This window comes from Scyliorhinus torazame, chromosome 1, assembly GCF_047496885.1.
Source record: "Scyliorhinus torazame isolate Kashiwa2021f chromosome 1, sScyTor2.1, whole genome shotgun sequence".
NCBI lineage: Eukaryota > Metazoa > Chordata > Chondrichthyes > Carcharhiniformes > Scyliorhinidae > Scyliorhinus > Scyliorhinus torazame.
Genome location: NC_092707.1, coordinates 237,646,757 through 237,673,105, shown reverse-complemented (window position 1 = coordinate 237,673,105; position 26,349 = coordinate 237,646,757). Strand labels below are relative to the sequence as shown.

General features: G+C 63.2%; 1 protein-coding gene across 1 annotated transcript in view; it reads left to right on the top strand.

Annotated features, from left to right (window-relative positions):
• The window catches only part of plg (plasminogen), a 286,792-nt gene that overhangs the window by 212,293 nt on the left and 48,150 nt on the right, over positions 1-26,349 (top strand). The window contains exons 14-16 of the mRNA XM_072503655.1: positions 3,032-3,152; positions 6,966-7,040; positions 7,492-7,632. Coding sequence (XP_072359756.1) covers positions 3,032-3,152; positions 6,966-7,040; positions 7,492-7,632 — 337 coding nt within the window. The remainder of the gene's footprint in view (positions 1-3,031; positions 3,153-6,965; positions 7,041-7,491; positions 7,633-26,349) is intronic.

Sequence of the window (26,349 nt, the reverse complement as noted above, 5' to 3'; positions counted from 1 at the left end):
GAGGAAGTCCTGAGGGTTGCACGGCACAGAATGTACTCTGGATGGGGGACTTCAATGTCCATCACCAAGAGATGCTGCATAGCACCACTACTGACCGAACTACCAGAGTCCTAAAGGGCACAGCTACTAGACTGAGTCTGTGACAGTTGGTGAGGGAACCACCAATAGGGAAAAACATACTAGACCTCATCCTCACTGACCTGCCTGCTGCAGATGCATATATCAATGACAGTATCGGTAGAAAGGACTACTACAGTCCTTGTGGAGATGAAGGCCCGACTTCACATTAAGGATACCCTCCATCGTGGTGTGTGGTACTCCCATCGTGCGAAATGGGATAGGTTCAGGACAGATCTAGCAACTCATGACTGGGCATCCATGAGGCACTGTGGGCCATCAGCAACAGCAGAATTGTACTCAGCCAAAATCTGTAACCTCACGGCCCGGCATATCTCCCAGTGTACCATTACCACCAAGCCAGGGGATCACCCTGATTCAATGATGAGCTCAGAAAGGCATGCCAAGAGCAGCACCAGGCTTATTGGAAAATGAGGTATCAACCCGAGTTAGCTACAACACAGGACTACTTGCAGGCCAAACAACATCAGCAGCAAGTGATAGACAGAGCTAAGCGATTCCGCAACCAATGGATCAGATGGAAGCACTGAAATCCTGCCACATCCAGTCATAATGGTGGTGGACAATTAAACAACTCACTTGAGGAGGAGGCTCCACAAATATTCCCATCCTCAATGAAGGAGGAGCTCTGCACATTCAATACAAAAGACAAGATTTAAAAATTCGCAATAATATTCAGCCAGAAGAGCAGAGTGGATGATCCACCTTGATCTCCTCCAGAGGTCCCCAGGATCATAGATGCAGGCTTCAGCTAATTTGAGTCATCACATGTCAAGAAACAGCTAAAGGCACGGCTAAGGGCCCTGACAATATTCAGGTAATAAGGTTGAAGACGTGCTCTAGAACTTGCCGTGCCCCTAGCCAAGCTGTTCCAGTACAGCTACAGCACTGGCATCTGTCCGGCAATGTGGAATCATGCCCAGGTATGTGTACACAAAAAGCAGGGGAAATCCAACCCGGCCAGTTACCACCCTATCAGTCTACTCTCAATCAGTAAAATGATAGAGGGAGTCATCAACAATGCAATCAAGCGGCACTTACGTAACAATAACCTGCTCACTGACACTCAGTTTGGATTTCGCACGGTCACTCAGCTCCTGACCTCCTTACAGCCTTGGTTCAAACATGGACATAAGGGCTGAACTCCAGAGGAGAGGTGAGAGTGACTGCCCTTGACATCAAGGCAGCATTTGATCGAGTATGATATTAAGGAACCCTTACAAAACTGCAATCAATGGAAATCAGGGGGGAACCCATCCACTGGTTGGAGTCATACTGAGCACAAAAGAAAATGGTTATGGTTGTTAGAGGTCAGTCATCTCAGTCCCGCGACATCACTGCAAGAGTTCCTCAGGGTAGTGTCCGAGGCCCAACCATCTTCAGCTGTTTCATCAATGACCTTCTTTCTAACATAAGGTCAGATGTGGGGATGTTTACTGATGATTGCACAATGTTCAGTACCATTCGCTACTCCTCAGCCACTGTAGTCCACACGCAAATACTGCAAGACCTGGACAATATCCAGGCTTGGGCTGATAAGTGGCAAGTAACATTTGTGCCACACAAATGCCAGGCAATGACCATCTCCAATAAGAGAGAATCAAACCATTGCCCCTTGACATTCAGTGACATTAACAACTCTGAATTTTTTTAAATTCATTCATGGGATGTGGGTGTCGCTGGCTGGGCCAGCATTTATTGCGCATCCCTGAGAGCATTTAAGATAATAATCTTATAATAATCTTTATTAGTGTCACAAGTAGACTTTCATTAACACTGCAATGAAGTCACTGTGAAAATCCCCTAGTCACCACACTTGGATGCCTGGTCGGGTACACGGAGGGAGAATTCAGAATGTCCAATTCACCTAACCAGCACGTCTTTCGAGACTTGAAAGAGGAAACCGGAGCACCCGGAGGAAATCCACACAGACACGGGGAAAACGTGCAGAATTCGCACAGAGTGGGGGGCACTGTAGCACAGTGGTTATCACAGTTGCTTCACAGCTCCAGGGTCCCAGGTTCGATTCCCGGCTTGGGGCACTGTCTGTGTGGAGTTTGCACATTCTCCCCGTATCTACGTGGGTTTCCTCCGGGTGCTCCAGTTTCCTCCCACAGTCCAAAGGTGTGCAGGTTAGCTGGATTGCCCATGCTAAATTGCTCTTAGTGTCCAAAAAGGTTAGATGGGGTTACTGGGTTATGGGGATAGGGTAGATGTGTGGGCTTAGGTATGGTGCTCTCTCCAAGGGCTGGTGCAGACTCGATGGGCCAAATGGCCTCCTTCTGCACTGTAAATTCTATGATTCTAAGACAGTGACCCAAACCAGGAATTGAACCCGGATCCCTGGCGCTGTGAAGCAACAGTACTAACCATTGTGCTACCATGCAACCACAGTGCTGTGGATCTAATGTCACATGTAAGCCAGGTAAGGATGACAGATTTCCTTCCCTAAAGGACATTAGTGAACCAGATGGGTTTTTACGATAATCGACAATGGTTTCATGCTTATCTTTAGACTTCTAATTCCAGATATTTATTGAATTCAAATTTCGCCATCTGCCGTGGCAGGATTTGAACCCGGGTCCCCACATCATGACTCTGCGTCTCTGGATTACTAGTCCAGCGACAATACCACTACACTATTACCTCCCCCACTATCAATATCCTGGGGGTTACAATTGATCAGGAACTAAACTGGACTAGCCATTTAAATACTGTGGCTACGAGAGCAGATTAGAGACTAGGAATCCTGTGGCGAGTAACTCATCTCCTGATTCCCCAAAGCCTGTGCACCACCTACAAGGCACTCGGAACCTGGAAATTGTGTACAAGACTTGAAGCATATAAGAATCACATTAAAAAAATTAGTTAACTGATCTTTTTGTGATGCTAGAACAACAACCTAATGAGTGTGGGAGGTCTACTGTTGAGCCTAAGAAATGTTTTGGAAGAATTGTTGGTGGCTGCGTATCCAAACCATACTCCTGGCCTTGGCAAATTAGTCTCCGCACCAGGTAAGTGGCTCGCCGCAGAAAGTAGATGGTAAGAAATCTTTCCTAGATAAGTTACAAGTGAAATCATCCTGCCAGTGTCGGTTACACACTAGAATTCTTGGGGCGCGTTTAGCGAGGCATTTCTTGACGGCTGCAACACCAAGAAACACCCCGCTATTCAAAGACACTCTGTCATTTTATTGGCCGGGGAGTTTTGCTCCACCGAGGCAGCATTTCACAGTTACTTCCTGCTGGCAAGCATAGCGGAAAAGGCTCCTTGCAAATGAAGATCCATTTTGTCTGGCTGCCCCGATCGCTCTCTGACCCACCTTCCCCACCAACCTTAACCGCCCCCCCCAAACAACCCGGGCCCAAACTTTGGCAGTGCCAATCTGGCCCCCAGGGTGACACTGCTAAAGTGTCAGGCTGGCGGTGTCAGGGTGCCCAGGTGCCAGCAGGCCACCCCACCCAGTCCCCGACCACTCAGAGATCTCTCATGGCCTCGGAAAGCACCAGGTGCCATTATGACTGGTCCACATTTGTGGAAACCAGTACTAAACGGCGCCATGGCATGGTCTCCCAGGCACAGCCATTAGGTCCCAGGTGCCGGGACAATCCCATGAATGCATATTTAAATTAGCTTAGTGGCTCATTTAAATATGCTGATCTGGATCATGCCCAGTGAGGGCGAGATCCAGATCGCAACATCTCGTGAGACTCCGTTACATCTTGCAAGGCATTTCAAGCATTGCAAATCTCAAGACAGATGAGATTCAACAGTCTCGTCCCGACACCGAGTCGGGCACGATGTGGCCGTTAAATTGTGCCCTTAACCTAGACCAGCCACATAAATACTGTGGTTACAAGCGTAGGTCAAAGACTGGGTACTGGCTATAAACATCTTCTTGAACAAGTCAGAAGTGTGATGGAATATTCTCCACTTGTCTGAATCTATGCTACTCCATCAACACTCAAAATATTCAATACCAGCCAGGGCAAAGCACCCGACTTGACTGGCACCCCATTCACCAATCTAAACATTCACTCCCTCCACCACCGATGTACTGTGCCAGTATTGTGTACCATCTACAAGTTGCACTGCAGCGACTTGTCAAGGCTACTTCAGCAGTACTTCCCAAATCCCTGACTTCCACTGCCTAGGACAGAGGCAGTAGTTGCATGGGAATGTCACGCCTGCACGTTCTCCTCCAAGTAACACAGCATCCGGACTTGGAACGACATCACTGTTCCTTAACTGTCACTGGGTGAAAAACCTGGAACTCCCTCCTTAATTTCTCCATGGGTATACATACACAAGTTGACTGCACTGCTTCAAGAAGGCTGCTAGTGATCATCCTCTCAAGGGCAATTAGAGATAGACAATAAATTCTGTCCTTGACAGTGATACGCACTTTCCGTGAACAAGTTTAAAAAAAAATTAAATGGCAGAAATGTGCTGGTTCAGGAGAGGAAACTGGTCTTCGAGTGAGAGCAGAGAAAATCTACTAGAATAGTACCCAAGATGTGAGATTTCAGTTAGCTGGTGAAATTAGAGAAGCTGGGGTGGTTGCAGAAGATCAAACAGGTTTTGTGAAGGGCAGGCAGCTCGCAAGTAATATAAGACGGCTGTTAAATGTGAAGATGAATCCCGTGCTGGCGGGGGCCAGCAAATCACGCACACATGTTTGGGGTTGCGAAAAATTGGGAAGATTCTGGGCGGGAGTGTTCGCTGTCTTAGCCAGGATAGTGGAGGAGGTGGAGGACCCGGACCCTTTGGTGGCGATATTTCAGGTCTCAGAGAAGCCGGAGCTCATGGAGAGGAGGAAGGCCGATGTCTTGGCCTTTGCCACCTGATTGCACAGCGGCAAATTTTGCTGGAGTGGCGGTCGGCATCGCCACTGAGGTTAGCGGCTTGTTTGGGTGACCTGTACAACTTCTTGCGATTAGAGAAAATAAAGTATGAGTTAAGGAGCTCTTCAGGGGGGTTTGAGGAAAGGTGGGGGATGTTTGTGACCGTGTTTGAGGGGCTATTCGTCACGGGGAAGTGGGTGGGTGAAAAAGAGGAAAAATCTGTACAGACTGTATAGTTGATTGTAGGGAAGCATGTTTTCCGTCATGTTTGTTCGCTGTAACCTGTTTTGATACATGTTTGTAATAAAAATACATTTAAAAAAATAGAAATTAGAGAAGCTAAGATTGCTTCCCTTGAAGCAGAGGAAGTTCCAAGGCGATTTAGTGTAAAGTCCTGCTATTGACCAGGGTTGTGTTCCCACAAAACCTCACAAGCGACAAAATCACGAACAATGAACATGCTTTTCAATGTGAGTCAATTAGACAGGTTCCAGCAATGTGAGGGCAACACTAGTTTGTGCAAATACTATAAAGCAAGTTGTGATGCAGTATCTGCATGCAACAGACCAGGATGGGGGTGGAAGAAGACATCTATTCTAAGTTTAAAAAGAGACAATCCATTCAAGAAAAAATGAATCACCTCAAAACTGGCAGACAAAATCGATGAACATTTCAAAATTGAACAGTGCTGTTATTGCAGCTCTGGACCAAGAGATTTGACATTGAGGTTAATCCCTCCGTTCAGGCTGCACTTCAGCTGCAACATTCCAGGCACTGTTTCTCATGTTGGAAAGGTCTTAAAAAGGGAAAATTAAATGTTGACAGCCAGGACCAATGGAATAAATCCACTTCCAAAGACTTTGACACCATGGGCGGGATTCTCCGGCACCCCGCCGGGGGCTGGTGTGAATCCCCCCCCGCCATGCCCCGAAGTCTCCGCCACCAGAGATTCGGCGGGGGCAGCCCGCCCCCCCCTCCAATTCTCCAGGCCGTGATGGGCCCAAGTCCCGCTGCTGGAATGCCTGTCCCGCCAACGTGGATTAAACCACCTTTTGAACGGCGGGGCAAGGCGGCGCGGGCGGGCTCCGGGGTCCTTGGGGGGGGGGGGGTCGCGGGGCGATCTGGCCCCGGGTGGTGCCCCCACGGTGGCCTGGCCCGCGATTGGGGCCCACCGATCCGTGGGCTGGCATGTCCCGTGGGGGCACTCTTTTTTTTTTCCGCCTTCGCCATGGTCTTCACTATAGCAGAGGCGGAAGAGACCCTCTCCCCTGCGCATGTGCGGGGATGACGTCAGCAACCGCTGACGCCCCCGCGCATGCGCGGACCCGCGTCGCCCGGCGAAGACCTTTCGGCCCCGGCTGGCGTGGCACCAAAGGCCTTTCCCGCCAGCCGGTAGAGCGGAAACCGCTCCGGCGCGGGCCAAGCCCCTCAAGATGAGGGCTTGGCCCCTAAAAGTGCGGAGACATCTGCACCTTTGGGGCGGCCTGACGCCGGTGTGGTTCCCACCACTCCATCACGCCGGGACCCCCCGCCCCGCCGGGTAGGGGAGAATCCCGCCTCATGTCCCCATTAAAACGGGTCACAGTCTCTGTTCCGCCATGGCTGTCATCCCCTTGGGGAAAGAGAGAGGGGAATGGAAATGTGGTTTAGTGAACAATTGGCCACACGATAGGCGATGCGGTGTACAAAGGCTTAGTGCGGGTAAGAGAAACAAAAACAAGAAAATTGTGAAAGGCGAGACTTTTCTGTAGGTGTTCAAAATAACGAAGGATGCTGAAAGAATAGATGGGCTGTTTTTGACTGGCAGGAGGGTCAGTAAACAGCACAGATCTTTTAATAATTGACAAAAAGACTAAAGGAGATTAAAATAATTTTTGATACTTTGTATTATTAACATTTATTCTTCTAGTTTCAAACTTCTGATGCTTACTGTTGAAGTTGTTCAATCAATTATGTTAAATCTTAAAACCTTTTATATTGCAGTTTTGGTGCACACTTCTGTGGCGGGACTCTTATCGATACCAAGTGGGTACTCACAGCCAAACACTGTCTCGAACGGTAAGGGAATATTGCATTTGATGCTCATAATCTTAACAGCCCATGGTCTGTGACCAACATGGAATCCAAGTTCGGTAACACCTCGATTTTAAACTTCTCAATCTTTTTCCCACATCCCTCCATGGCCTCACCCCTCCTTAATCCTGTAACCCCTCTCCACCGTTGTCAGATTGTCTTCTGCTGTCTTAAACTCTGGAATTCCCTCCCTAAACCTCTCCATATCTCTACCCCTCTCTTCTTTAAGATGCTCATAACAACTGACCTCTTTGACCAAGTTTTTGGTCATTTGTCCTACTATCTTCTTATTGGCTCAGTTTTAAATTTTATTCGATAATGCTTCTGTGAAACACCATTGGAAATCTTATTGTGCAAAAAGCACTATTTAATTGAAGGATGTTGCTCTTGTGAAGACAAATGCAGGCAGCTAATTTCTTCACCGCATCTATCGCAGATCCTCGAATCCTTCGGCCTACAAAGTCTATCTTGGAATATACAGAGACTCTGCACTTGAAACATCAAGGCAGATAATAAATGTTGACAAAATCGTTCTCGGACCCAATAGGAATGACATTGCTTTATTAAGGCTTAAAAGGTATTTGTTTTCATTTCTTTTTCAGATTTGCCTTTGATTTAAATGAGACAATTACGCCTCTATTCATGTTGATGCATTGCTTGTGAGGGATGCACTTCCTACTCAAAGTCTTTACATACTGTAACAATAATACTCTTGCTTCTATTGTTTTTATGAACATTTAACGGGCCAAGTCATATCAGAAAAATAGCGCATATTTATGCACAAATTGTCCTGCGTTGATAGATCTACCATGCAGTTTTAGCAGCACTTTGCGATTACTAGAACTCAGTAGAAATGTAAGTTAAAACTTCTCAGGTGCAAATAAGAATTGTTTTATTTGGCTTCTATTGATTACAATTGAGAGTCATTTAAGTCTTATTCTCTAATAGGTCCAGCCAGCATTGGACTCACAAGAGAGGCAATTTGAGACAATTGAAACTTTCAAAGAATCACAGAAATGATTTTCTTGCTTAGGCAAACAGCTCGCAATAACTTCAAAAGTCAAAGTCAGAAAGTGAAATATGAAAGACAGCGAATAGATAAGTCAAAGTAAATTGGGGTTTAATAGACATGGGGCTTAATGTTTTTACCTATCAGATGTATTAGATATAGTTGGCTTCTACATGCGTGTTCATAGGAGGTAAGAGATTCAGCATGAATTGCTTTGCACAAATGGCATCTTGACCTTAGCCTCCCCTTTACTTTTAAGAACTTGCTGAATTTGAAGGTTAATTGCCCACTAAACGTACCACAGAAAATTAGCGCTGGTAATTAAGAATATAATTGCTGTTTAAACAAATGCCAATCAACCTCTATAGCCCAGAAAAGATACTGTTTAAACCATTCAGCCTCACTCCTATATGCAGTAAATTCTCCCTGAAGGTTCCTCCTTACTGTCTCTTTTTCTTTCTTAATCCAACCTTTCGCTCTCTTTATTTCTTTAGCTTCTCTTTCTGTACCTGTTTGACTCTGAAGTCATCCTTTCTTCTCCATCATTCGGGTTTCTTTCTCAATCCTCAAATTTAATTAATCACAGACTGCTGGTTTCACCATTTACTAACCCCCAGATACTCCATTCCCCACACTGTGCCATTATCAGTTTACATTTCCAGCTAGCTAGTTATAAAGGAAAGTTGTTTGTTGAACTGAAGGTTGCAGGAAAAGTCTAATCCAGGAAAAGTCATGCATACCACAAGATATGTCTCTCAACCAGATTTTGGCCCGATGTGTTTCCTTAAATTTCTCCCTTTTAGCAGAGAGGTGTTAACAGATTTAAGTTAAATGAGTTAACACTTCTGCTTAAGTAGCAGAGAGAAGAATTTCAGGTGACTATGGTGAAAATTATATTTTCGTATACCAGTATATATCACAGACATCATCTTTTTTGCTTTGACTATGGAAGCTTACAGTCAAGTGCAACATTCACTACAATTTTTGTTGAGACTTGTGTCATGAAGACTACAGTGTAATTCATAATGAGTGTCTAGTAATCACCAACAAACGGGACTTGATTCAATTTCCATTTTAAATACTGGACGACCTCTGGGAATATTACTTCCTCAATTCTCCTCCTGTTCTGCAACAGGCGCATGGGACGGCACGGTGAGACAGTGGTTATCACTGTTGCCTCACCGCGCCAACACCTTCTGCTGCATGGGGAAAGTGGGGAGCATAATCAAAAACCCCTCCCACCCAGCTTACTCACTCTTCCAACCTTCCATCGGGCAGGAGATACAAAAGTCTGAGAACACATGCGAACAGACTCAAAAATAGCTTCTTACCTGCTGTTACCAGACTCCTAAACGACCCTCTTATGGATCAACCTCATTAACACTACACCCCTGTATGCTTTACCCGATGCCGGTGTTATGTAGTTACATTGCGTACCTTGTGTTCCCCTATTATGTATTTTCTTTGATTTCTTTTTCTTTCCATGTACTTAATGATCTGTTGAGCTGCTCGCAGAAAAATACTTTTCACTGTACCTCGGTACACGTGATAATTAACAAAATCCAAATTTACCAGCAGTTCTATCATTTGTGGGGCGACCTTGGTCATGATGTTGCTCGTTTTAGCCTTAGTTTAATTGTTCTTATTCTGTTACCTTTGCTCTTGAGTCGCCAGGTATCTTTCTGATACCGCCACGTGGTTCAAGTCCGAATAATGATTAATAATCCAACACACCGCTTAGTAAGAGTTAAATCAACGCTCATTTATTATATACAGCAATTAATACTTATACATTAATTCTACTTCTAAGCTACTTCCTACAACTAACAGGCCAATACTTAACTTTGGAAATGGCCCACCGGGTCAGGGAAACGAATGGCCTTTCGAATGGGTTCTGAGCCTGCGGGATTCAAAAGCTGGTACAGGTCGATATTTAAGAGTGCCTATCTCGTAGCGATCGTTGGAGTAAAACTTACGTTCTCTTGCGGCTGTTGTAGAAGGTCATCAGAAGGGTCTCGAAGGGTGCGGAGAGGAGAAGAAGGGTCGATTTGAACTTGGCCCCTATTCTTATAGTCCCCAGGGGCTTCCCGCCTCTCGGGGCGGACCTTGTACCCGGTTCCAAGTGATTGGACTTGGTCCCAATCACTTGGTTCGATATTCTCCAATGCTGGAGCGATTCCTTGATCGAGGGGTGGTCGTTTACCTCTCTTTGTGTCAGCTCCTGCTGGCGCCGAAAGGTCTGGGTCGGCTTTGTGTTACTAATTTGTAGCATATTGTTCCCGGGATTGCTACTTTATATGCAGGTGGCTGGGGTGTTGTTATGTTGATGGCTGCAGGTATCGATTCGGTCTGGCTTCCCCAGAGGCGAATACACTGTTTTATCTGCAGCTGTCTGTTTGAGTCCAGTTGGCTGATTTTCCCATCAGCCTCTTCCGTTCGCCATTTTAAATCGGGGTTTGGCCATTCTAATCGGGAGTTAGCCATTTTAAGCGGCCACAGTGATGATACAGTTCAGCTGTATTGTTTCTGCTTTTGGGAGTGGGTATACCTGTACGGTATGGGCCTTTGTTGACCTTGGTTTCTTCCCCGAGTAGCACGCACATATTGCCTATTCCTACACCTTTGCCTGTGACCTTTTTCAGTGCTTACAATAGTCCATCATCTGACATCTGCAACGTTCCGAAGCATGTTCCCTAGCATCCTTAGGACTGTCTTAATATTTCCTTGACTGTCGGGGGGCACAAACTGAGCTCCGATTTGGTGATGAACTATTTACACAGGCATGGTGGCACAGTGGTTAGAGCTGCTGTCTAACAGCACCAGGAACCAGGGGCGTCATTCTCCGACCCCCCCAGCGGGTCGGAGAATGGCCGTTGGCCGCCGTGAATCCCGCACCCGCCGGTTGCCGAAGTGAGAAATGTCGGCGGGGCGTTAATGTCGCCGCTGCCGTCGGAGAATGGCACGGGTCTGCGCAAGGCAGCCGATTTTCGGCCTGCCGATATTCTCCCTACCGGATGGGCCGAAGTCCCGTCGACTTGATGACCGTTCACGTCGACGTAAATTAGACCTCCTTTTCATCGGCGTGACCCTGTGCTCCAGGTTGACGCCGACCAGCGTGGAGGTGAGTGACGGCCTGGGGGGTTGGCTCTGGGCAGGCGATGGCGTGGCCTCAGTCTGAATGTGTGAGGAGAGGTGTGTCTCGGGCTGTGTGTGTGTGTGCGTGGCGGGGGGGGGTGGTTAGAGTGGGCTGGGCTCCGGGGGAGTGCCGGGAGGGGGGTCCGTGCCGGGGAGGAGGTTGGGGTCCGTGCCGGGGAGGAGGTTGGGGGGGGTCCGTGCCGGGGAGGGGGATGGGGGGGTCCGTGCCGGGGAGGGGGATGGGGGGGGGTCCGTGCCGGGGAGGAGGTTGGGGGGGGTCCGTGCCGGGGAGGGGGATGGGGGGTCCGTGCCGGGGAGGAGGTTGGGGTCCGTGCCGGGGAGGAGGTTGGGGGGGGGGGGGTCCGTGCCGGGGAGGGGGATGGGGGGGGTCCGTGCCGGGGAGGAGGTTGGGGGGGGTCCGTGCCGGGGAGGGGGATGGGGGGTCCGTGCCGGGGAGGAGGTTGGGGTCCGTGCCAGGGAGGAGGTTGGGGGGGGGTCCGTGCCGGGGAGGGGGATGGGGGGGTCCGTACCGGGGAGGAGGTGGGGGGGGTCCATGCCGGGGCGGGGGATGGGGGGTCCGTGCCGGGGAGGAGGTTGGGGTCCGTGCCGGGGAGGAGGTTGGGGGGTTCCGTGCCGGGGAGGGGGATGGGGGGGTCCGTGCCGGGGAGGGGGATGGGGGGGTCCGTGCCGGGGAGGAGGTTGGGGGGGGGTCCGTGCCGGGGAGGAGGTTGGGGGGGTCCGTGCCGGGGAGGAGGTGGGGGGGGTCCGTGCCGGGGAGGGGGATGGGGGGTCTGTGCCGGGGAGAAGGTGGGGGGGGGTCCGTGCCGGGGAGGTGGTTGGGGTCTGTGCCGGGGAGGAGGTTGGGGGGAGTCCGAGCCGGGGAGGAGGTTGGGGGGGTCCGTGCCGGGGAGGAGGTTGGGGGGGGGGTCCGTGCCGGGGAGGGGGATGGGGGGTCCGTGCCGGGGAGGAGGTTGGGGGGGTCCGTGCCGGGGAGGAGGTTGGGGGGGGGTCCGTGCCGGGGAGGAGGTTGGGGGGGGTCCGTGCCGGGGAGGGGGATGGGTGCTCCGTGCCGGGGAGGAGGTTGGGGTCCGTGCCGGGGAGGAGGTTGGGGGGGGTCCGTGCCGGGGAGGGGGATGGGTGCTCCGTGCCGGGGAGGAGGTTGGGGTCCGTGCCGGGGAGGTGGTTGGGGGGGGGGGGTCCGTGCCGGGGAGGGGGATGGGGGATCCGTGCCGGGGAGGATGTTGTGGGGGACCGTGCCGGGGAGGAGGTTGGGGTCCGTGCCGGGGAGGAGGTTGGGGTCCGTGCCAGGGAGGAGTTTGGGGGGGGGTCCGTGCTGGGGAGGGGGTTGGGGGGGATCCGTGCCGGGGAGGAGGTTGGGGGGGTCCGAACCGGGGAGGAGGTTGGGGGGGGTCCGTGCCGGGGAGGGGGATGGGGGGTCCGTGCCGGGGAGGAGGTGGGGGGGTACGTGCCGGGGAGGAGGTTGGGGTCCGTGCCGGGGCGGAGGGGTTCCGTGCCGGGGAGGAGGTTGGGGGAGGGTCCGTGCCGGGGAGGAGGTTGAGGGGGGGGTCCGTGCCGGGGAGGGGGATGGGGGGTCCGTGCCGGGGAGGGGGATGGGGGGTCGGTGCCGGGGAGGAGGTTGGGGGGGTCTGTGCCGGGGAGGAGGTTGGGGTCCGTGCCGGGGTAGGAGGTTGGGGGGGGGGGTCCGGGCCGGGGAAGGGGATGGGGGGTCCGTGCCGGGGAGGAGGTTGGGGGGTCCATGCCAGGGAGGAGGTTGGGGGGGGTCCGTGCCGGGGAGGAGGTTGGGGGGGTCCGTGCCGGGGAGGAGGTTGGGGGGGGGGATCCGTGCAGGGGAGGGGGAAGGGGGGTCCGTGCCGGGGAGGAGGTTGGGGTCCGTGCCGGGGAGGAGGTTGGGGGGGGGGGGGGTCCGTGCCGGGGAGGAGGATGGGGGATCCGTGCCGGGGAGGAGTTTGGGGGGTTCCATTGCCGGGGAGGAGGTTGGGGGGGTCCGTGCCGGGGAGGAGGTTGGGGTCCGTGCCGGGGAGGAGGTTGGGGTCCGTGCCGGGGAGGAGGTTGGGGGGGGGACGTGCCGGGGAGGGGGATGGGTGTCCGTGCCGGGGAGGAGGTTGGGGGGGGGGGGTCCGTGCAGGGGAGGAGGTTGGGTTGGGGAGGTCCCTGCCGGGGAAGGGGATGGGGGGTCCGTGCCGGGGAGGAGGTTGGGGTCCGTGCCGGGGAGGAGGTTGGGGGGGGGGGGGGGTTCCGTGCCGGGGAGTAGGATGGGGGGTCCGTGCCGGGGAGGAGGTTGGTGGGGGGTCCCAGCCGGGGAGGGGGATGGGGGGTCCGTGCCGGGGAGGAGGTTGGGGGGGAGGTCCGTGCCGGGGAGAAGGTTGGGGGGGTCCGTGCCGGGGAGGAGGTTGGGGGGGGGGGTCCGTGCCGGGGAGGGGCATGGGGGTCCGTGCCGGGGAGGGGGATGGGGGGTCGGTGCCGGGGAGGAGGTTGGGGGGGTCTGTGCCGGGGAGGAGGTTGGGGTCCGTGCCGGGGTAGGAGGTTGGGGGGGGGGTCCGGGCCGGGGAAGGGGATGGGGGGTCCGTGCCGGGGAGGAGGTTGGGGGGTCCATGCCAGGGAGGAGGTTGGGGGGGGTCCGTGCCGGGGAGGAGGTTGGGGGGGTCCGTGCCGGGGAGGAGGTTGGGGGGGGATCCGTGCAGGGGAGGGGGAAGGGGGGTCCGTGCCAGGGAGGAGGTTGGGGTCCGTGCCGGGGAGGAGGTTGGGGGGGGGGGGGTCCGTGCCGGGGAGGGGGATGGGGGATCCGTGCCGGGGAGGAGTTTGGGGGGTTCCATTGCCGGGGAGGAGGTTGGGGGGGTCCGTGCCGGGGAGGAGGTTGGGGTCCGTGCCGGGGAGGAGGTTGGGGTCCGTGCCGGGGAGGAGGTTGGGGGGGGGACGTGCCGGGGAGGGGGATGGGTGTCCGTGCCGGGGAGGAGGTTGGGGGGGGGGGTCCGTGCAGGGGAGGAGGTTGGGTTGGGGGGGTCCCTGCCGGGGAAGGGGATGGGGGGTCCGTGCCGGGGAGGAGGTTGGGGTCCGTGCCGGGGAGGAGGTTGGGGGGGGGGGGTTCCGTGCCGGGGAGGAGGATGGGGGGTCCGTGCCGGGGAGGAGGTTGGTGGGGGGTCCCAGCCGGGGAGGGGGATGGGGGGTCCGTGCCGGGGAGGAGGTTGGGGGGGAGGTCCGTGCCGGGGAGAAGGTTGGGGGGGTCCGTGCCGGGGAGGAGGTTGGGGGGGGGGGGGTCCGTGCCGGGGAGGGGGATGGGGGGTCCGTGCCGGGGAGGAGGTTGGGGGAGGGGTCCGTGCCGGGGAGGGGGATGGGGGGTCCGTGCCGGGGAGGAGGTTGGGGGGTTCCGTGCCGGGGAGGAGGTTGGGGTCCGTGCCGGGCAGGAGGTTGGGGGGTGATCCGTGCCGGGGAGGAGGTTGGGGGGGGGTCCGTGCCGGGGAGGAGGATGGAGTCCGTGCCGGGGAGGAGGTTGGTGGGTGTCCGTGCCGGGGAGGGGGATGGTGGGTCCGTGCCGGGGAGGAGGTTGGGATCCGTGCCGGGGAGGAGGTTGGGGGGGCGTCCATGCTGGGGAGGAGGTTGGGGGTTCCCTGCCGGGGAGGAGATTGGGGGGGGAGGGTCCGTGCCGGGGAGGAGGTTGGGGGCTCCGTGCCGGCGAGGAGGTGGGGAGGGTCTGTGCCGGGGAGGAGGTTTGGGGGTGGTCCGTGCCGGGGAGGGGGATGGGGGGTCCGTGCCGGGGAGGAGGTTTGGGGGGTCCGTGCCGGGGAGGAGGTTGGGGTCCGTGCCGGGGAGGAGGTTGGGGTTCGTGCCGGGGAGGAGGTTGGGGGGGGGGGGGGGTCCGTGCCGGGGAGGAGGTTGGGGGGGGGTCCGTGCCGGGGAGGAGGTTGGGGGGGGGTCCGTGCCGGGGAGGAGGTTGGGGGGGGGTCCATGCCGGGGAGGGGGATGGGGAGTCCGTGCCGGGGAGGAGGTTGGGGGGGGGGGGGGGGGGGGGTCCGTGCCGGGGAGGGGGATGGGGGGTCCGTGCCGGGGAGGAGGTTGGGGGGGTCCGTGCCGGGGAGGAGGTTGGGGTCTGTGCCGGGGAGGAGGTTGGGGTCCATGCCAGGGAGGAGGTTGGGAGGGGTCCGTGCCGGGGAGGGGGATGTGGGGGATCCGTGCCGGGGAGGACGTTGGGGGGGTCCGTGCCGGGGAGGGCGATGGGGGGTCCGTGCCGGGGAGGAGGTTGGGGTCCATGCCGGGGAGGAGGTTGGGGGGGGTCCGTGCCGGGGAGGAGGTTGGGGTCCGTGCCGGGGAGGAGGTTGGGGGGGGTCCGTGCCGGGGAGGAGGTTGGGGGGGTCCGTGCCGGGGAGGAGGTTGGGGGGTCCGTGCCGGCGAGGGGGATGGGGGGTCTGTGCCGGGGAGGAGGTTGGGGTCCGTGCCGGGGAGGAGGTTGGGGTCCGTGCCGGGCAGGAGGTTGGGGGGGGGATCCGTGCCGGGGAGGAGGTTGGGGGGGTGTCCGTGCAGGGGAGGAGGTTGGGGGGGGGTCCGTGCCGGGGAGGGGGATAGAGGGTCCGTGCCGGGGAGAAGGTTGGGGGGGGTCCGTGCCGGGGAGGAGGATGGGGTCCGTGCCGGGGAGGAGGTTGGGGGGTGTCCGTGTCGGGGAGGGGGATGGGCGGGTCCGTGCCGGGGAGGGGGATGGGGGGTCCGTGCCGGGGAGGAGGTTGGGATCCGTGCCGGGGAGGAGGTTGGGAGGGCGTCCATGCTGGGGAGGAGGTTGGGGGGTTCCCTGCCGGGGAGGAGATTGGGGGGGGGGGTCTGTGCCGGGGAGGAGGTTGGGGGCTCCGTGCCGGGGAGGAGGTGGGGAGGGTCTGTGCCGTGGACGAGGTTGGGGTCCGTGCCGGGGAGGAGGTTGGGGGGGTCCGTGCCGGGGAGGAGGTTGGGGGGGTCCGTGCCGGGGAGGAGGTTTGGGGGTGGTCCGTGCCGGGGAGGGGGATGGGGGGTCCGTGCCGGGGAGGAGGTTTGGGGGGTCCGTGCCGGGGAGGAGGTTGGGGTCCGTGCCGGGGAGGAGGTTGGGGTTCGTGCCGGGGAGGAGGTTGGGGGGGGGGTCCGTGCCGGGGAGGAGGTTGGGGGGGGGTCCGTGCCGGGGAGGAGGATGGGGGGGAGGTCCGTGCCGGGGAGGAGGTTGGGGGGGGGGGGGGTCCGTGCCGGGGAGGGGGATGGGGGGTCCGTGCCGGGGAGGAGGTTGGGGTCCGTGCCGGGGAGGAGGTTGGGGTCCATGCCAGGGAGGAGGTTGGGAGGGGTCCGTGCCGGGGAGGGGGATGGGGGGTCTGTGCCGGGGAGGAGGTTGGGGTCCGTGCCGGGGAGGAGGTTGGGGGGGGTTCGTGCCGGGGAGGAGGTTGGGGGGGTCCGTGCCGGGGAGAAGGTTGGGGGGGGGGGGTCTGTGCCGGGGAGGAGGATGGGGGGTCCGTGCCGGGGAGGAGGTGGAGGGGGCCCGTGCCGCGGAGCAGGTTGGGGTCCGTGCCGGGGAGGACGTTTGGGGGGTCCGTGCCGGGGAGGAGGTTGGGGGGGTCCGTGCCGGGGAGGAGGTTGGGGGGGGGGGGGGTCCGTGCCGGGGAGGGGGATGGGGGGTCCGTGCCGGGAGGAGGTTGGGGGGGTCCTTGCCGGGGAGGAGGATGTGGTCCGTGCCGGGGAGGAGGTTGGGGGGGGTCCGTGCCGGGGAGGGGGATGGGGGGTCCGTGCCGGGGAGGAGGTTGGGGGGGGGGTCCGTGCTGGGGAGGAGGTTGGGGGGGTCCGTGCCGGGGAGGAGGTTGAGGGGCGTCCGTGCCGGGGAGGGGGATGGAGGGTCCGTGCCGAGGAGGGGGATGGGGACCGTGCCGGGGAGGAGGTTGGGGGGGGGTCCGTGCCGGGGAGGAGGTTGGGGGGTCCGTGCCGGGGAGGAGGTTGGGGGGGGGACCGTGCCGGGGAGGGGGATGGGGGGTCCGTGCCGGAGAGGAGGTTGGGGTCCGTGCCGGGGAGGAGGTTGGGGGGGTTCCGTGCCGGGGAGAAGGTTGGGGGGTCCGTGCCGGGGAGGAGGTTGGGGGGTCCGTGCCGGGGAGGAGGTTGGGGGGTCCGTGCCGGGGAGGAGGTTGGGGGGGGGGTCCGTGCAGGGGAGGAGTTTGGGGGGGGGGTCCGTGCCGGGGAGGGGGATCGGGGGTCCGTGCCGGGGAGAAGGTTGGGGGGGGGTCCGTGCCGGCGAGGAGGTTGGGGGGGTCCGTGCCGGGGAGGACGTTGGGGGGGGGGGGTCCGTGCCGGGGAGGGGTATGGGGGGTCCGTGTCGGGGAGGAGGTTGGGGGGGTCCGTGCCGGGGAGGAGCTTGGGGTCCGTGCCGGGGAGGAGGTTGGGGGGCGGGGGTCTGTGCCGGGGAGGGGGATCCGTGCCGGGGAGGAGGTTGGGGGGGTCCGTGCCGGGGTGGAGGTTGGGGGGGGGGGTCCCTGCCGGGGAGGGGGATGGGGAGTCAGTGCCGGGGAGGAGGTTGGGGGGGGGGGTCCCTGCCCGGGAGGGGGATCCGTGCCGGGGAGGAGGTTGGGGGGGGGGGTCCGTGCTGGGGAGGAATTTGGGGGGGGTCCGTGCCGGGGAGGGGGATGGGGGGTCCGTGCCGGGGAGGAGGTTGGGATCCGTGCCGGGGAGGAGGTTGGGGGGGCGTCCGTGCTGCGGAGGAGGTTGGGGGGTTCCCTGCCGGGGAGGAGATTGGGGGGGGGGTCCGTGCCGGGGAGGAGGTTGGGGGGTCCGTGCCGGGGAGGAGGTGGGGGGGTCTGTGCCGTGGAGGAGGTTGGGGTCCGTGCCGGGGAGGAGGTTGGGGGGGTCCGTGCCGGGGAGGAGGTTGGGGGGGTCCGTGCCGGGGAGGAGGTTTGGGGGTGGTCCGTGCCGGGGAGGGGGATGGGGGGTCCGTGCCGGGGAGGAGGTTTGGGGGGTCCGTGCCGGGGAGGAGGTTGGGGTCCGTGCCGGGGAGGAGGTTGGGGTTCGTGCCGGGGAGGAGGTTGGGGGGGGTCCGTGCCGGGGAGGAGGTTGGGGGGTTCCGTGCCGGGGAGGAGGTTGGGGGGGGTCCGTGCCAGGGAGGAGGTTTGCGGGGGGTCCATGCCGGGGAGGGGGATGGGGAGTCCGTGCCGGGGAGGAGGTTGTGGGGGGGGTCCGTGCCGGGGAGGGGGATGGGGGGTCCGTGCCGGGGAGGAGGTTGGGGGGGTCAGTGCCGGGGAGGAGGTTGGGGTCCGTGCCGGGGAGGAGGTTGGGGTCCATGCCAGGGAGGAGGTTGGGAGGGGTCCGTGCCGGGGAGGGGGATGTGGGGGATCCGTGCCGGGGAGGACGTTGGGGGGGTCCGTGCCGGGGAGGGGGACGGGGGGTCCGTGCCGGGGAGGAGATTGGGGGGGGGGTCCGTGCCGGGGAGGAGATTGGGGCGTCCGTGCCGGGGAGGAGGTGGGGGGTCAGTGTCGTGGAGGAGGTTGGGGTCCGTGCCGGGGAGGAGGTTGGGGGGGTCCGTGCCGGGGAGGAGGTTTGGGGGTGGTCCGTGCCGGGGAGCGGGATGGGGGGTCCGTGCCGGGGAGGAGGTTTGGGGGGTCCGTGCCGGGGAGGAGGTTGGGGTCCATGCCGGGGAGGAGGTTGGGGTTCGTGCCGGGGAGGAGGTTGGGGGGGGGTTCCGTGCCGGGGAGGAGGTTGGGGGGTTCCGTGCCGGGGAGGAGGTTGGGGGGGGTCCGTGCCAGGGAGGAGGTTGGGGGGGGGTCCGTGCCGGGGAGGGGGATGGGGGGTCCGTGCCGGGGAGGAGATTGGGGGGGGGGTCCGTGCCGGGGAGGAGGTTGGGGGGTCCGTGCCGGGGAGGAGGTTGGGGGGGTCTGTGCCGTGGAGGAGGTTGGGGGGGTCCGTGCCGGGGAGGAGGTTGGGGGGGTCCGTGCCGGGGAGGAGGCTTGGGGGTGGTCCGTGCCGGGGAGGGGGATGGGGGGTCCGTGCCGGGCAGGAGGTTTGGGGGGTCCGTGCCGGGGAGGAGGTTGGGGTCCGTGCCGGGGAGGAGGTTGGGGTTCGTGCCGGGGAGGAGTTTGGGGGGGGGGTCCGTGCCAGGGAGGAGGTTGGGGGGTTCCGTGCCGGGGAGGAGGTTGGGGGGGGTCCGTGCCAGGGAGGAGGTTGGGGGGTGTCCATGCCGGGGAGGGGGATGGGGAGTCCGTGCCGGGGAGGAGGTTGTGGGGGGGGTCCGTGCCGGGGAGGGGGATGGGGGGTCCGTGCCGGGGAGGAGGTTGGGGGGGTCCGTGCCGGGGAGGAGGTTGGGGTCCGTGTCGGGGAGGAGGTTGGGGTCCATGCCAGGGAGGAGGTTGGGAGGGGTCCGTGCTGGGGAGGGGGATGTGGGGGATCCGTGCCGGTGAGGACGTTGGGGGGGTTCGTGCCGGGGAGGGGGATGGGGGGTCCGTGCCGGGGAGGAGGTTGGGGTCCGTGCCGGGGAGGAGGTTGGGGGGGGGGTCCGTGCCGGGGAGAAGGTTGGGGGGGTCCGTGCCAGGGAGGAGGTTGGGCGGTCCGTGCCGGGGAGGGGGATGGGGGGGGTCTGTGCCGGGGAGGAGGTTGGGGTCCGTGCCGGGGAGGAGGTTGGGGGGGGGTTCGTGCCGGGGAGGAGGTTGGGGGGGTCCGTGCCGGGGAGGTGGTTGGGGGGGGGGGTCCGTGCCAGGGAGGAGGTTGGGCGGTCCGTGCCGGGGAGGAGGTGGAGGGGGTCCGTGCCGCGGAGGAGGTTGGGGTCCGTGCCGGGGAGGAGGTTTGGGGGGTCCGTGCCGGGGAGGAGGTTGGGGGGGTCCGTGCCGGGGAGGAGGTTGGGGGGGGGGGGGGGTCCGTGCCGGGGCGGGGGATGGGGGGTCCGTGCCGGGAGGAGGTTGGGGGGGTCCTTGCCGGGGAGGAGGTTGGGGTCCGTGCCGGGGAGGAGGTTGGGGGGGGTCCGTGCCGGGGAGGGGGATGGGGGGTCCGTGCCGGGGAGGAGGTTGGGGTCCGTGCCAGGGAGGAGGTTGAGGGGGGGGGGGGGTCCGTGCAGGGGAGGAGGTTGGGGGGGTCCGTGCCGGGGAGGAGGTTGGGGGGCGTCCGTGCCGGGGAGGGGGATGGAGGGTCCGTGCCGGGGAGGGGGATGGGGACCGTGCCGGGAGGAGGTTGGGGGGGGTCCGTGCCGGGGAGGGGGATGGGGGGTCCGTGCCGGGGAGGAGGTTGGGGTCCGTGCCGGGGAGGAGGTTGGGGGGGTTCCGTGCCGGGGAGGAGGTTGGGGTGTCCGTGCCGGGGAGGAGGTTGGGGGGCGTCCGTGCCGGGAGGAGGTTGGGGGGGTCCGTGCCGGGGAGGAGGTTGGGGGGGGGTCCGTGCCGGGGAGGGGGATGGGGGGTCCGTGCCGGGGAGGAGGTTGGGGTCCGTGCCGGGGAGGAGGTTGGGGGGGATCCGTGCCGGGGAGGGGGATGGGTGGTCCGTGCCAGGGAGGACGTTGGGGGGTCCGTGCCGGGGAGGGGGATGGGGGGTCCGTGCCGGGGAGGAGGTTGGGGTCCGTGCCGGGGAGGAGGTTGGGGGGGTCCGTGCCGGGGAGGAGGTTGGGGGGGGTCCGTGTGTGGGGGGGATGGGGGATCCGTGCCGGGGAGGAGATTGGGGTCCGTGCCGCGGAGGAGGTTTGGGGGGGGTCCGTACCGGGGAGGGGGATGGCCGTCCGTGCCGGGGAAGAGGTTGGGGTCCGTGCCGGGGAGGAGGTTGGGAGGGGGGTCCGTGCCGGGGAGGAGGTTGGGGGGGTCCGTGCCGGGGAGGAGGTTGGGGGAGGTCCGTGCCAGAGAGGGGGATGGTGGGTCCGTGCCGGGGAGGAGGTTGGGGAGGGTCCGTGCCGGGGAGGTTGGGGTCCGTGCCAGGGAGGAGGTTGGGGGGGGGTCCGTGCCGGGGAGGGGGATGGGGGGTCCGTGCCGGGGAGGAGGTTGGGGGGGGGGGTCTGAGCCGGGGAGGGGGATGGGGGGTCCGTGCCGGGGAGGAGGTTGGGGGTGGGTCCGTGCCGGGGAGGGGGATGGGGGGTCCGTGCCGGGGAGGAGGTTGGGGTCCGTGCCAGGGAGGAGGTTCGTGGGGGTCCGTGCCGGGGAGGAGGTTGGGTGGGTCCCTGCCGGGGAGGAGGTTGGGGGAGGTCCGTGCCAGAGAGGGGGATGGTGGGTCCGTGCCGGGGAGGAGGTTGGGGGGGGGGGTCCGTGCCGGGGAGGAGGTTGGGGTCCGTGCCAGGGAGGAGATTGGGGGGGGGTCCGTGCCGGGGAGGGGGATGGGGGGTCCGTGCCGGGGAGGAGGTTGGGGGGGGTCCGTGCTGGGGAGGGGGATGGGGGGTCCGTGCCGGGGAGGAGGTTGGGGGGGGTCCGTGCCGGGGAGGGGGATGGGGGGTCCGTGCCGGGGAGGAGGTTGGGGGTGGGTCCGTGCCGGGGAGGGGGGTCCGTGCCGGGGAGGAGGTTGGGGTCCGTGCCGGGGAGGAGGTTGGTGGGGGTCCGTGCCGGGGAGGAGGTTGGGGGGGTCCGTGCCGGGGAGGAGGTTGGGGGAGGTCCGTGCCAGGGAGGGGGATGGTGGGACCGTGCCGGGGAGGAGGTTGGGGGGGGGGTCCGTGCCGGGGAGGAGGTTGGGGTCCGTGCCAGGGAGGAGGTTGGGGGGGGTCCGTGCCGGGGAGGGGGATGGGGGGACCGTGCCGGGGAGGAGGTTGGGGGGGGGGTCCGTGCCGGGGAGGGGGATGGGGTGTCCGTGCCGGGGAGGAGGTTGGGGTCCGTGCCGGGGAGGAGGTTGGGGTCCGTGCCGGGGAGGAGGTTGGGGGGGGGCCGTGCGGGGGAGGGGGATGGGGGGTCCGTGCCGGGGAGGAGGTTGGGGGGGGGGGTCCGTGCCGGGGAGGAATTTGGGGGGGGTCCGTGCCGGGGAGGGGGATGGGGGGTCCGTGCCGGGGAGGAGGTTGGGATCCGTGCCGGGGAGGAGGTTGGGGGGGCGTCCGTGCCGGGGAGGGGGATGGGGGGTCCGTGCCGGGGAGGAGGTTGGGGGGTCCGTGCCGGGGAGGGGGATGGGGGGTCCGTGCCGGGGAGGAGGTTGGGGGGGGTCCGTGCCGGGGAGGGGGATGGGGTGGTCCGTGCCGGGGAGGAGGTTGTGGGGGGGGTCCGTGCCGGGGAGGGGGATGGGGGGTCCGTGCCGGGGAGGAGGTTGGGGGGGTCCGTGCCGGGGAGGAGGTTGGGGTCCGTGCCGGGGAGGAGGTTGGGGTCCATGCCAGGGAGGAGGTTGGGAGGGGTCCATGCTGGGGAGGGGGATGTGGGGGATCCGTGCCGGGGAGGACGTTGGGGGGGTCCGTGCCGGGGAGGGGGATGGGGGGTCCATGCCGGGGAGGAGGTTGGGGTCCGTGCCGGGGAGGAGGTTGGGGGGGGGGTCCGTGCCGGGGAGAAGGTTGGGGGGGTCCGTGCCAGGGAGGAGGTTGGGCGGTCCGTGCCGGGGAGGGGGATGGGGGGGGTCTGTGCCGGGGAGGAGGTTGGGGTCCGTGCCGGGGAGGAGGTTGGGGGGGGGTTCGTGCCGGGGAGGAGGTTGGGGGGGTCCGTGCCGGGGAGGTGGTTGGGGGGGGGGTCTGTGCCGGGGAGGAGGATGGGGGGTCCGTGCCGGGGAGGAGGTGGAGGGGGTCCGTGCCGCGGAGGAGGTTGGGGTCCGTGCCGGGGAGGAGGTTTGGGGGGTCCGTGCCGGGGAGGAGGTTGGGGGGGTCCGTGCCGGGGAGGAGGTTGGGGGGGGGGGTCCGTGCCGGGGCGGGGGATGGGGGGTCCGTGCCGGGAGGAGGTTGGGGGGGTCCTTGCCGGGGAGGAGGTTGGGGTCCGTGCCGGGGAGGAGGTTGGGGGGGGTCCGTGCCGGGGAGGGGGATGGGGGGTCCGTGCCGGGGAGGAGGTTGGGGTCCGTGCCAGGGAGGAGGTTGAGGGGGGGGGGGTCCGTGCAGGGGAGGAGGTTGGGGGGGTCCGTGCCGGGGAGGAGGTTGGGGGGCGTCCGTGCCGGGGAGGGGGATGGAGGGTCCGTGCCGGGGAGGGGGATGGGGACCGTGCCGGGGAGGAGGTTGGGGGGGGTCCGTGCCGGGGAGGGGGATGGGGGGTCCGTGCCGGGGAGGAGGTTGGGGTCCGTGCCGGGGAGGAGGTTGGGGGGGTTCCGTGCCGGGGAGGAGGTTGGGGTGTCCGTGCCGGGGAGGAGGTTGGGGGGCGTCCGTGCCGGGAGGAGGTTGGGGGGGTCCGTGCCGGGGAGGAGGTTGGGGGGGGGGTCCGTGCCGGGGAGGGGGATGGGGGGTCCGTGCCGGGGAGGAGGTTGGGGTCCGTGCCGGGGAGGAGGTTGGGGGGGATCCGTGCCGGGGAGGGGGATGGGTGGTCCGTGCCAGGGAGGACGTTGGGGGGTCCGTGCCGGGGAGGGGGATGGGGGGTCCGTGCCGGGGAGGAGGTTGGGGTCCGTGCCGGGGAGGAGGTTGGGGGGTCCGTGCCGGGGAGGAGGTTGGGGGCGATCCGTGTGGGGGGGGGGATGGGGGATCCGTGCCGGGGAGGAGATTGGGGTCCGTGCCGCGGAGGAGGTTTGGGGGGGGTCCGTACCGGGGAGGGGGATGGCCGTCCGTGCCGGGGAAGAGGTTGGGGTCCGTGCCGGGGAGGAGGTTGGGAGGGGGGTCCGTGCCGGGGAGGAGGTTGGGGGGGTCCGTGCCGGGGAGGAGGTTGGGGGAGGTCCGTGCCAGAGAGGGGGATGGTGGGTCCGTGCCGGGGAGGAGGTTGGGGAGGGTCTGTGCCGGGGAGGTTGGGGTCCGTGCCAGGGAGGAGGTTGGGGGGGGGTCCGTGCCGGGGAGGGGGATGGGGGGTCCGTGCCGGGGAGGAGGTTGGGGGGGGGGGGGGTCTGAGCCGGGGAGGGGGATGGGGGGTCCGTGCCGGGGAGGAGGTTGGGGGTGGGTCCGTGCCGGGGAGGGGGATGGGGGGTCCGTGCCGGGGAGGAGGTTGGGGTCAGTGCCAGGGAGGAGGTTCGTGGGGGTCCGTGCCGGGGAGGAGGTTGGGGGGGTCCCTGCCGGGGAGGAGGTTGGGGGAGGTCCGTGCCAGAGAGGGGGATGGTGGGTCCGTGCCGGGGAGGAGGTTGGGGGGGGGGTCCGTGCCGGGGAGGAGGTTGGGGTCCGTGCCAGGGAGGAGGTTGGGGGGGGTCCGTGCCGGGGAGGGGGATGGGGGGTCCGTGCCGGGGAGGAGGTTGGGGGGGGTCCGTGCTGGGGAGGGGGATGGGGGGTCCGTGCCGGGGAGGAGGTTGGGGGGGGTCCGTGCCGGGGAGGGGGATGGGGGGTCCGTGCCGGGGAGGAGGTTGGGGGTGGGTCCGTGCCGGGGAGGGGGGTCCGTGTCGGGGAGGAGGTTGGGGTCCGTGCCGGGGAGGAGGTTGGTGGGGGTCCGTGCCGGGGAGGAGGTTGGGGGGGTCGGTGCCGGGGAGGAGGTTGGGGGAGGTCCGTGCCAGGGAGGGGGATGGTGGGTCCGTGCCGGGGAGGAGGTTGGGGGGGGGTCCGTGCCGGGGAGGAGGTTGGGGTCCGTGCCAGGGAGGAGGTTGGGGGGGGTCCGTGCCGGGGAGGGGGATGGGGGGACCGTGCCGGGGAGGAGGTTGGGGGGGGTCCGTGCCGGGGAGGGGGATGGGGTGTCCGTGCCGGGGAGGAGGTTGGGGTCCGTGCCGGGGAGGAGGTTGGGGTCCGTGCCGGGGAGGAGGTTGGGGGGGGGCCGTGCGGGGGAGGGGGATGGGGGGTCCGTGCCGGGGAGGAGGTTGGGGGGGGGGGGGTCCGTGCCGGGGAGGAATTTGGGGGGGGTCCGTGCCGGGGAGGGGGATGGGGGGTCCGTGCCGGGGAGGAGGTTGGGATCCGTGCCGGGGAGGAGGTTGGGGGGGCGTCCGTGCCGGGGAGGGGGATGGGGGGTCCGTGCCAGGGAGGAGGTTGGGGGGTCCGTGCCAGGGAGGGGGATGGGGGGTCCGTGCCGGGGAGGAGGTTGGGGGGGGTCCGTGCCGGGGAGGGGGATGGGGTGGTCCGTGCCGGGGAGGAGGTTGGGGGGGGGTCCGTGTCGGGAGGGGGATGCGAGAGCAAGTGAGTTGGTCCACCTGGCCAGGTGCCAGCCTCCAACAGTTGGACCCATGCGGTCCATGCCACCTGGCTGGGGGGAGGAGGGGAAATGGGCAATGATGACATGTCGTCGTTCCCCTTCCCCCCCACCAGGCCGTCATGTTTTCCGATCATCCAGCGATGTTGGCCGCCGTGGCGGCAACCGCTAATGTCTATGTTGCCCTGGATGAGGAGGAGGAGGAGGAGCGTGCCAGAGAGGCGGCGCAGGCTGCCGCAGAGGGACAGGCGGCAGCCGCCCAGGCTGGAGGTACACCTGACCGACAGGACGAGGAGGGGGAGGAGGACGTCGCGGCCCCACGGCAACGGAGGCACCCGAGGGCGCCCCGTGTGTACTGGCCCCGGCAGTCATACCAGGACCTCACGGACCAGGAATGCAGGAGGAGACTCCGGATGAGGTGGGAAACCGTGGCACACATCTGTCACCTACTGGCACACCTGTCACCGCGTGGCACTGGCGGGGGACACCCTCTCCCCGTGTCCGTCAAGGTTACGGTGGCCCTGAACTTTTATGCAACGGGGTCATTCCAGGCACCAAGTGGGGACCTGTCCGGCATATCGCAGACATCGGTGCACCGGTGCATCCGGGCAGTGACAGATGCCCTATATGCCATGGCGCACCGCTACATCCGCTTCCCTGTGGACCGGGCCAGCCAAGATGCCCTGGCCGTGGGCTTCTCTGCCTTGGCCGGGTTCCCCATGGTGCAGGGTGCGATTGATGGGATGCACGTCGCCGTGCGGCCACCTGCAGATAACTGGGCCGTGTTCACCAATAGGAAGGGGACCTATTCGATGAACATACAGGTGGTCTGTGACCACCGCATGATGATCCTGCACGTCTGCGCCCGTTACCCAGGCAGTGTACACGACTCATACGTGTTGTCGCGGTCATCCATCCCCGGCTGAGGGGCTGGTTGCTGGGCGACAGGGGCTACCCATTGCGATCGTGGCTGATGACGCCTATACGGAGGCCACGCAATGAGGCAGAGAACCGCTACAACAATGCCCATGTAGCGACAAGGGGAGTGATAGAG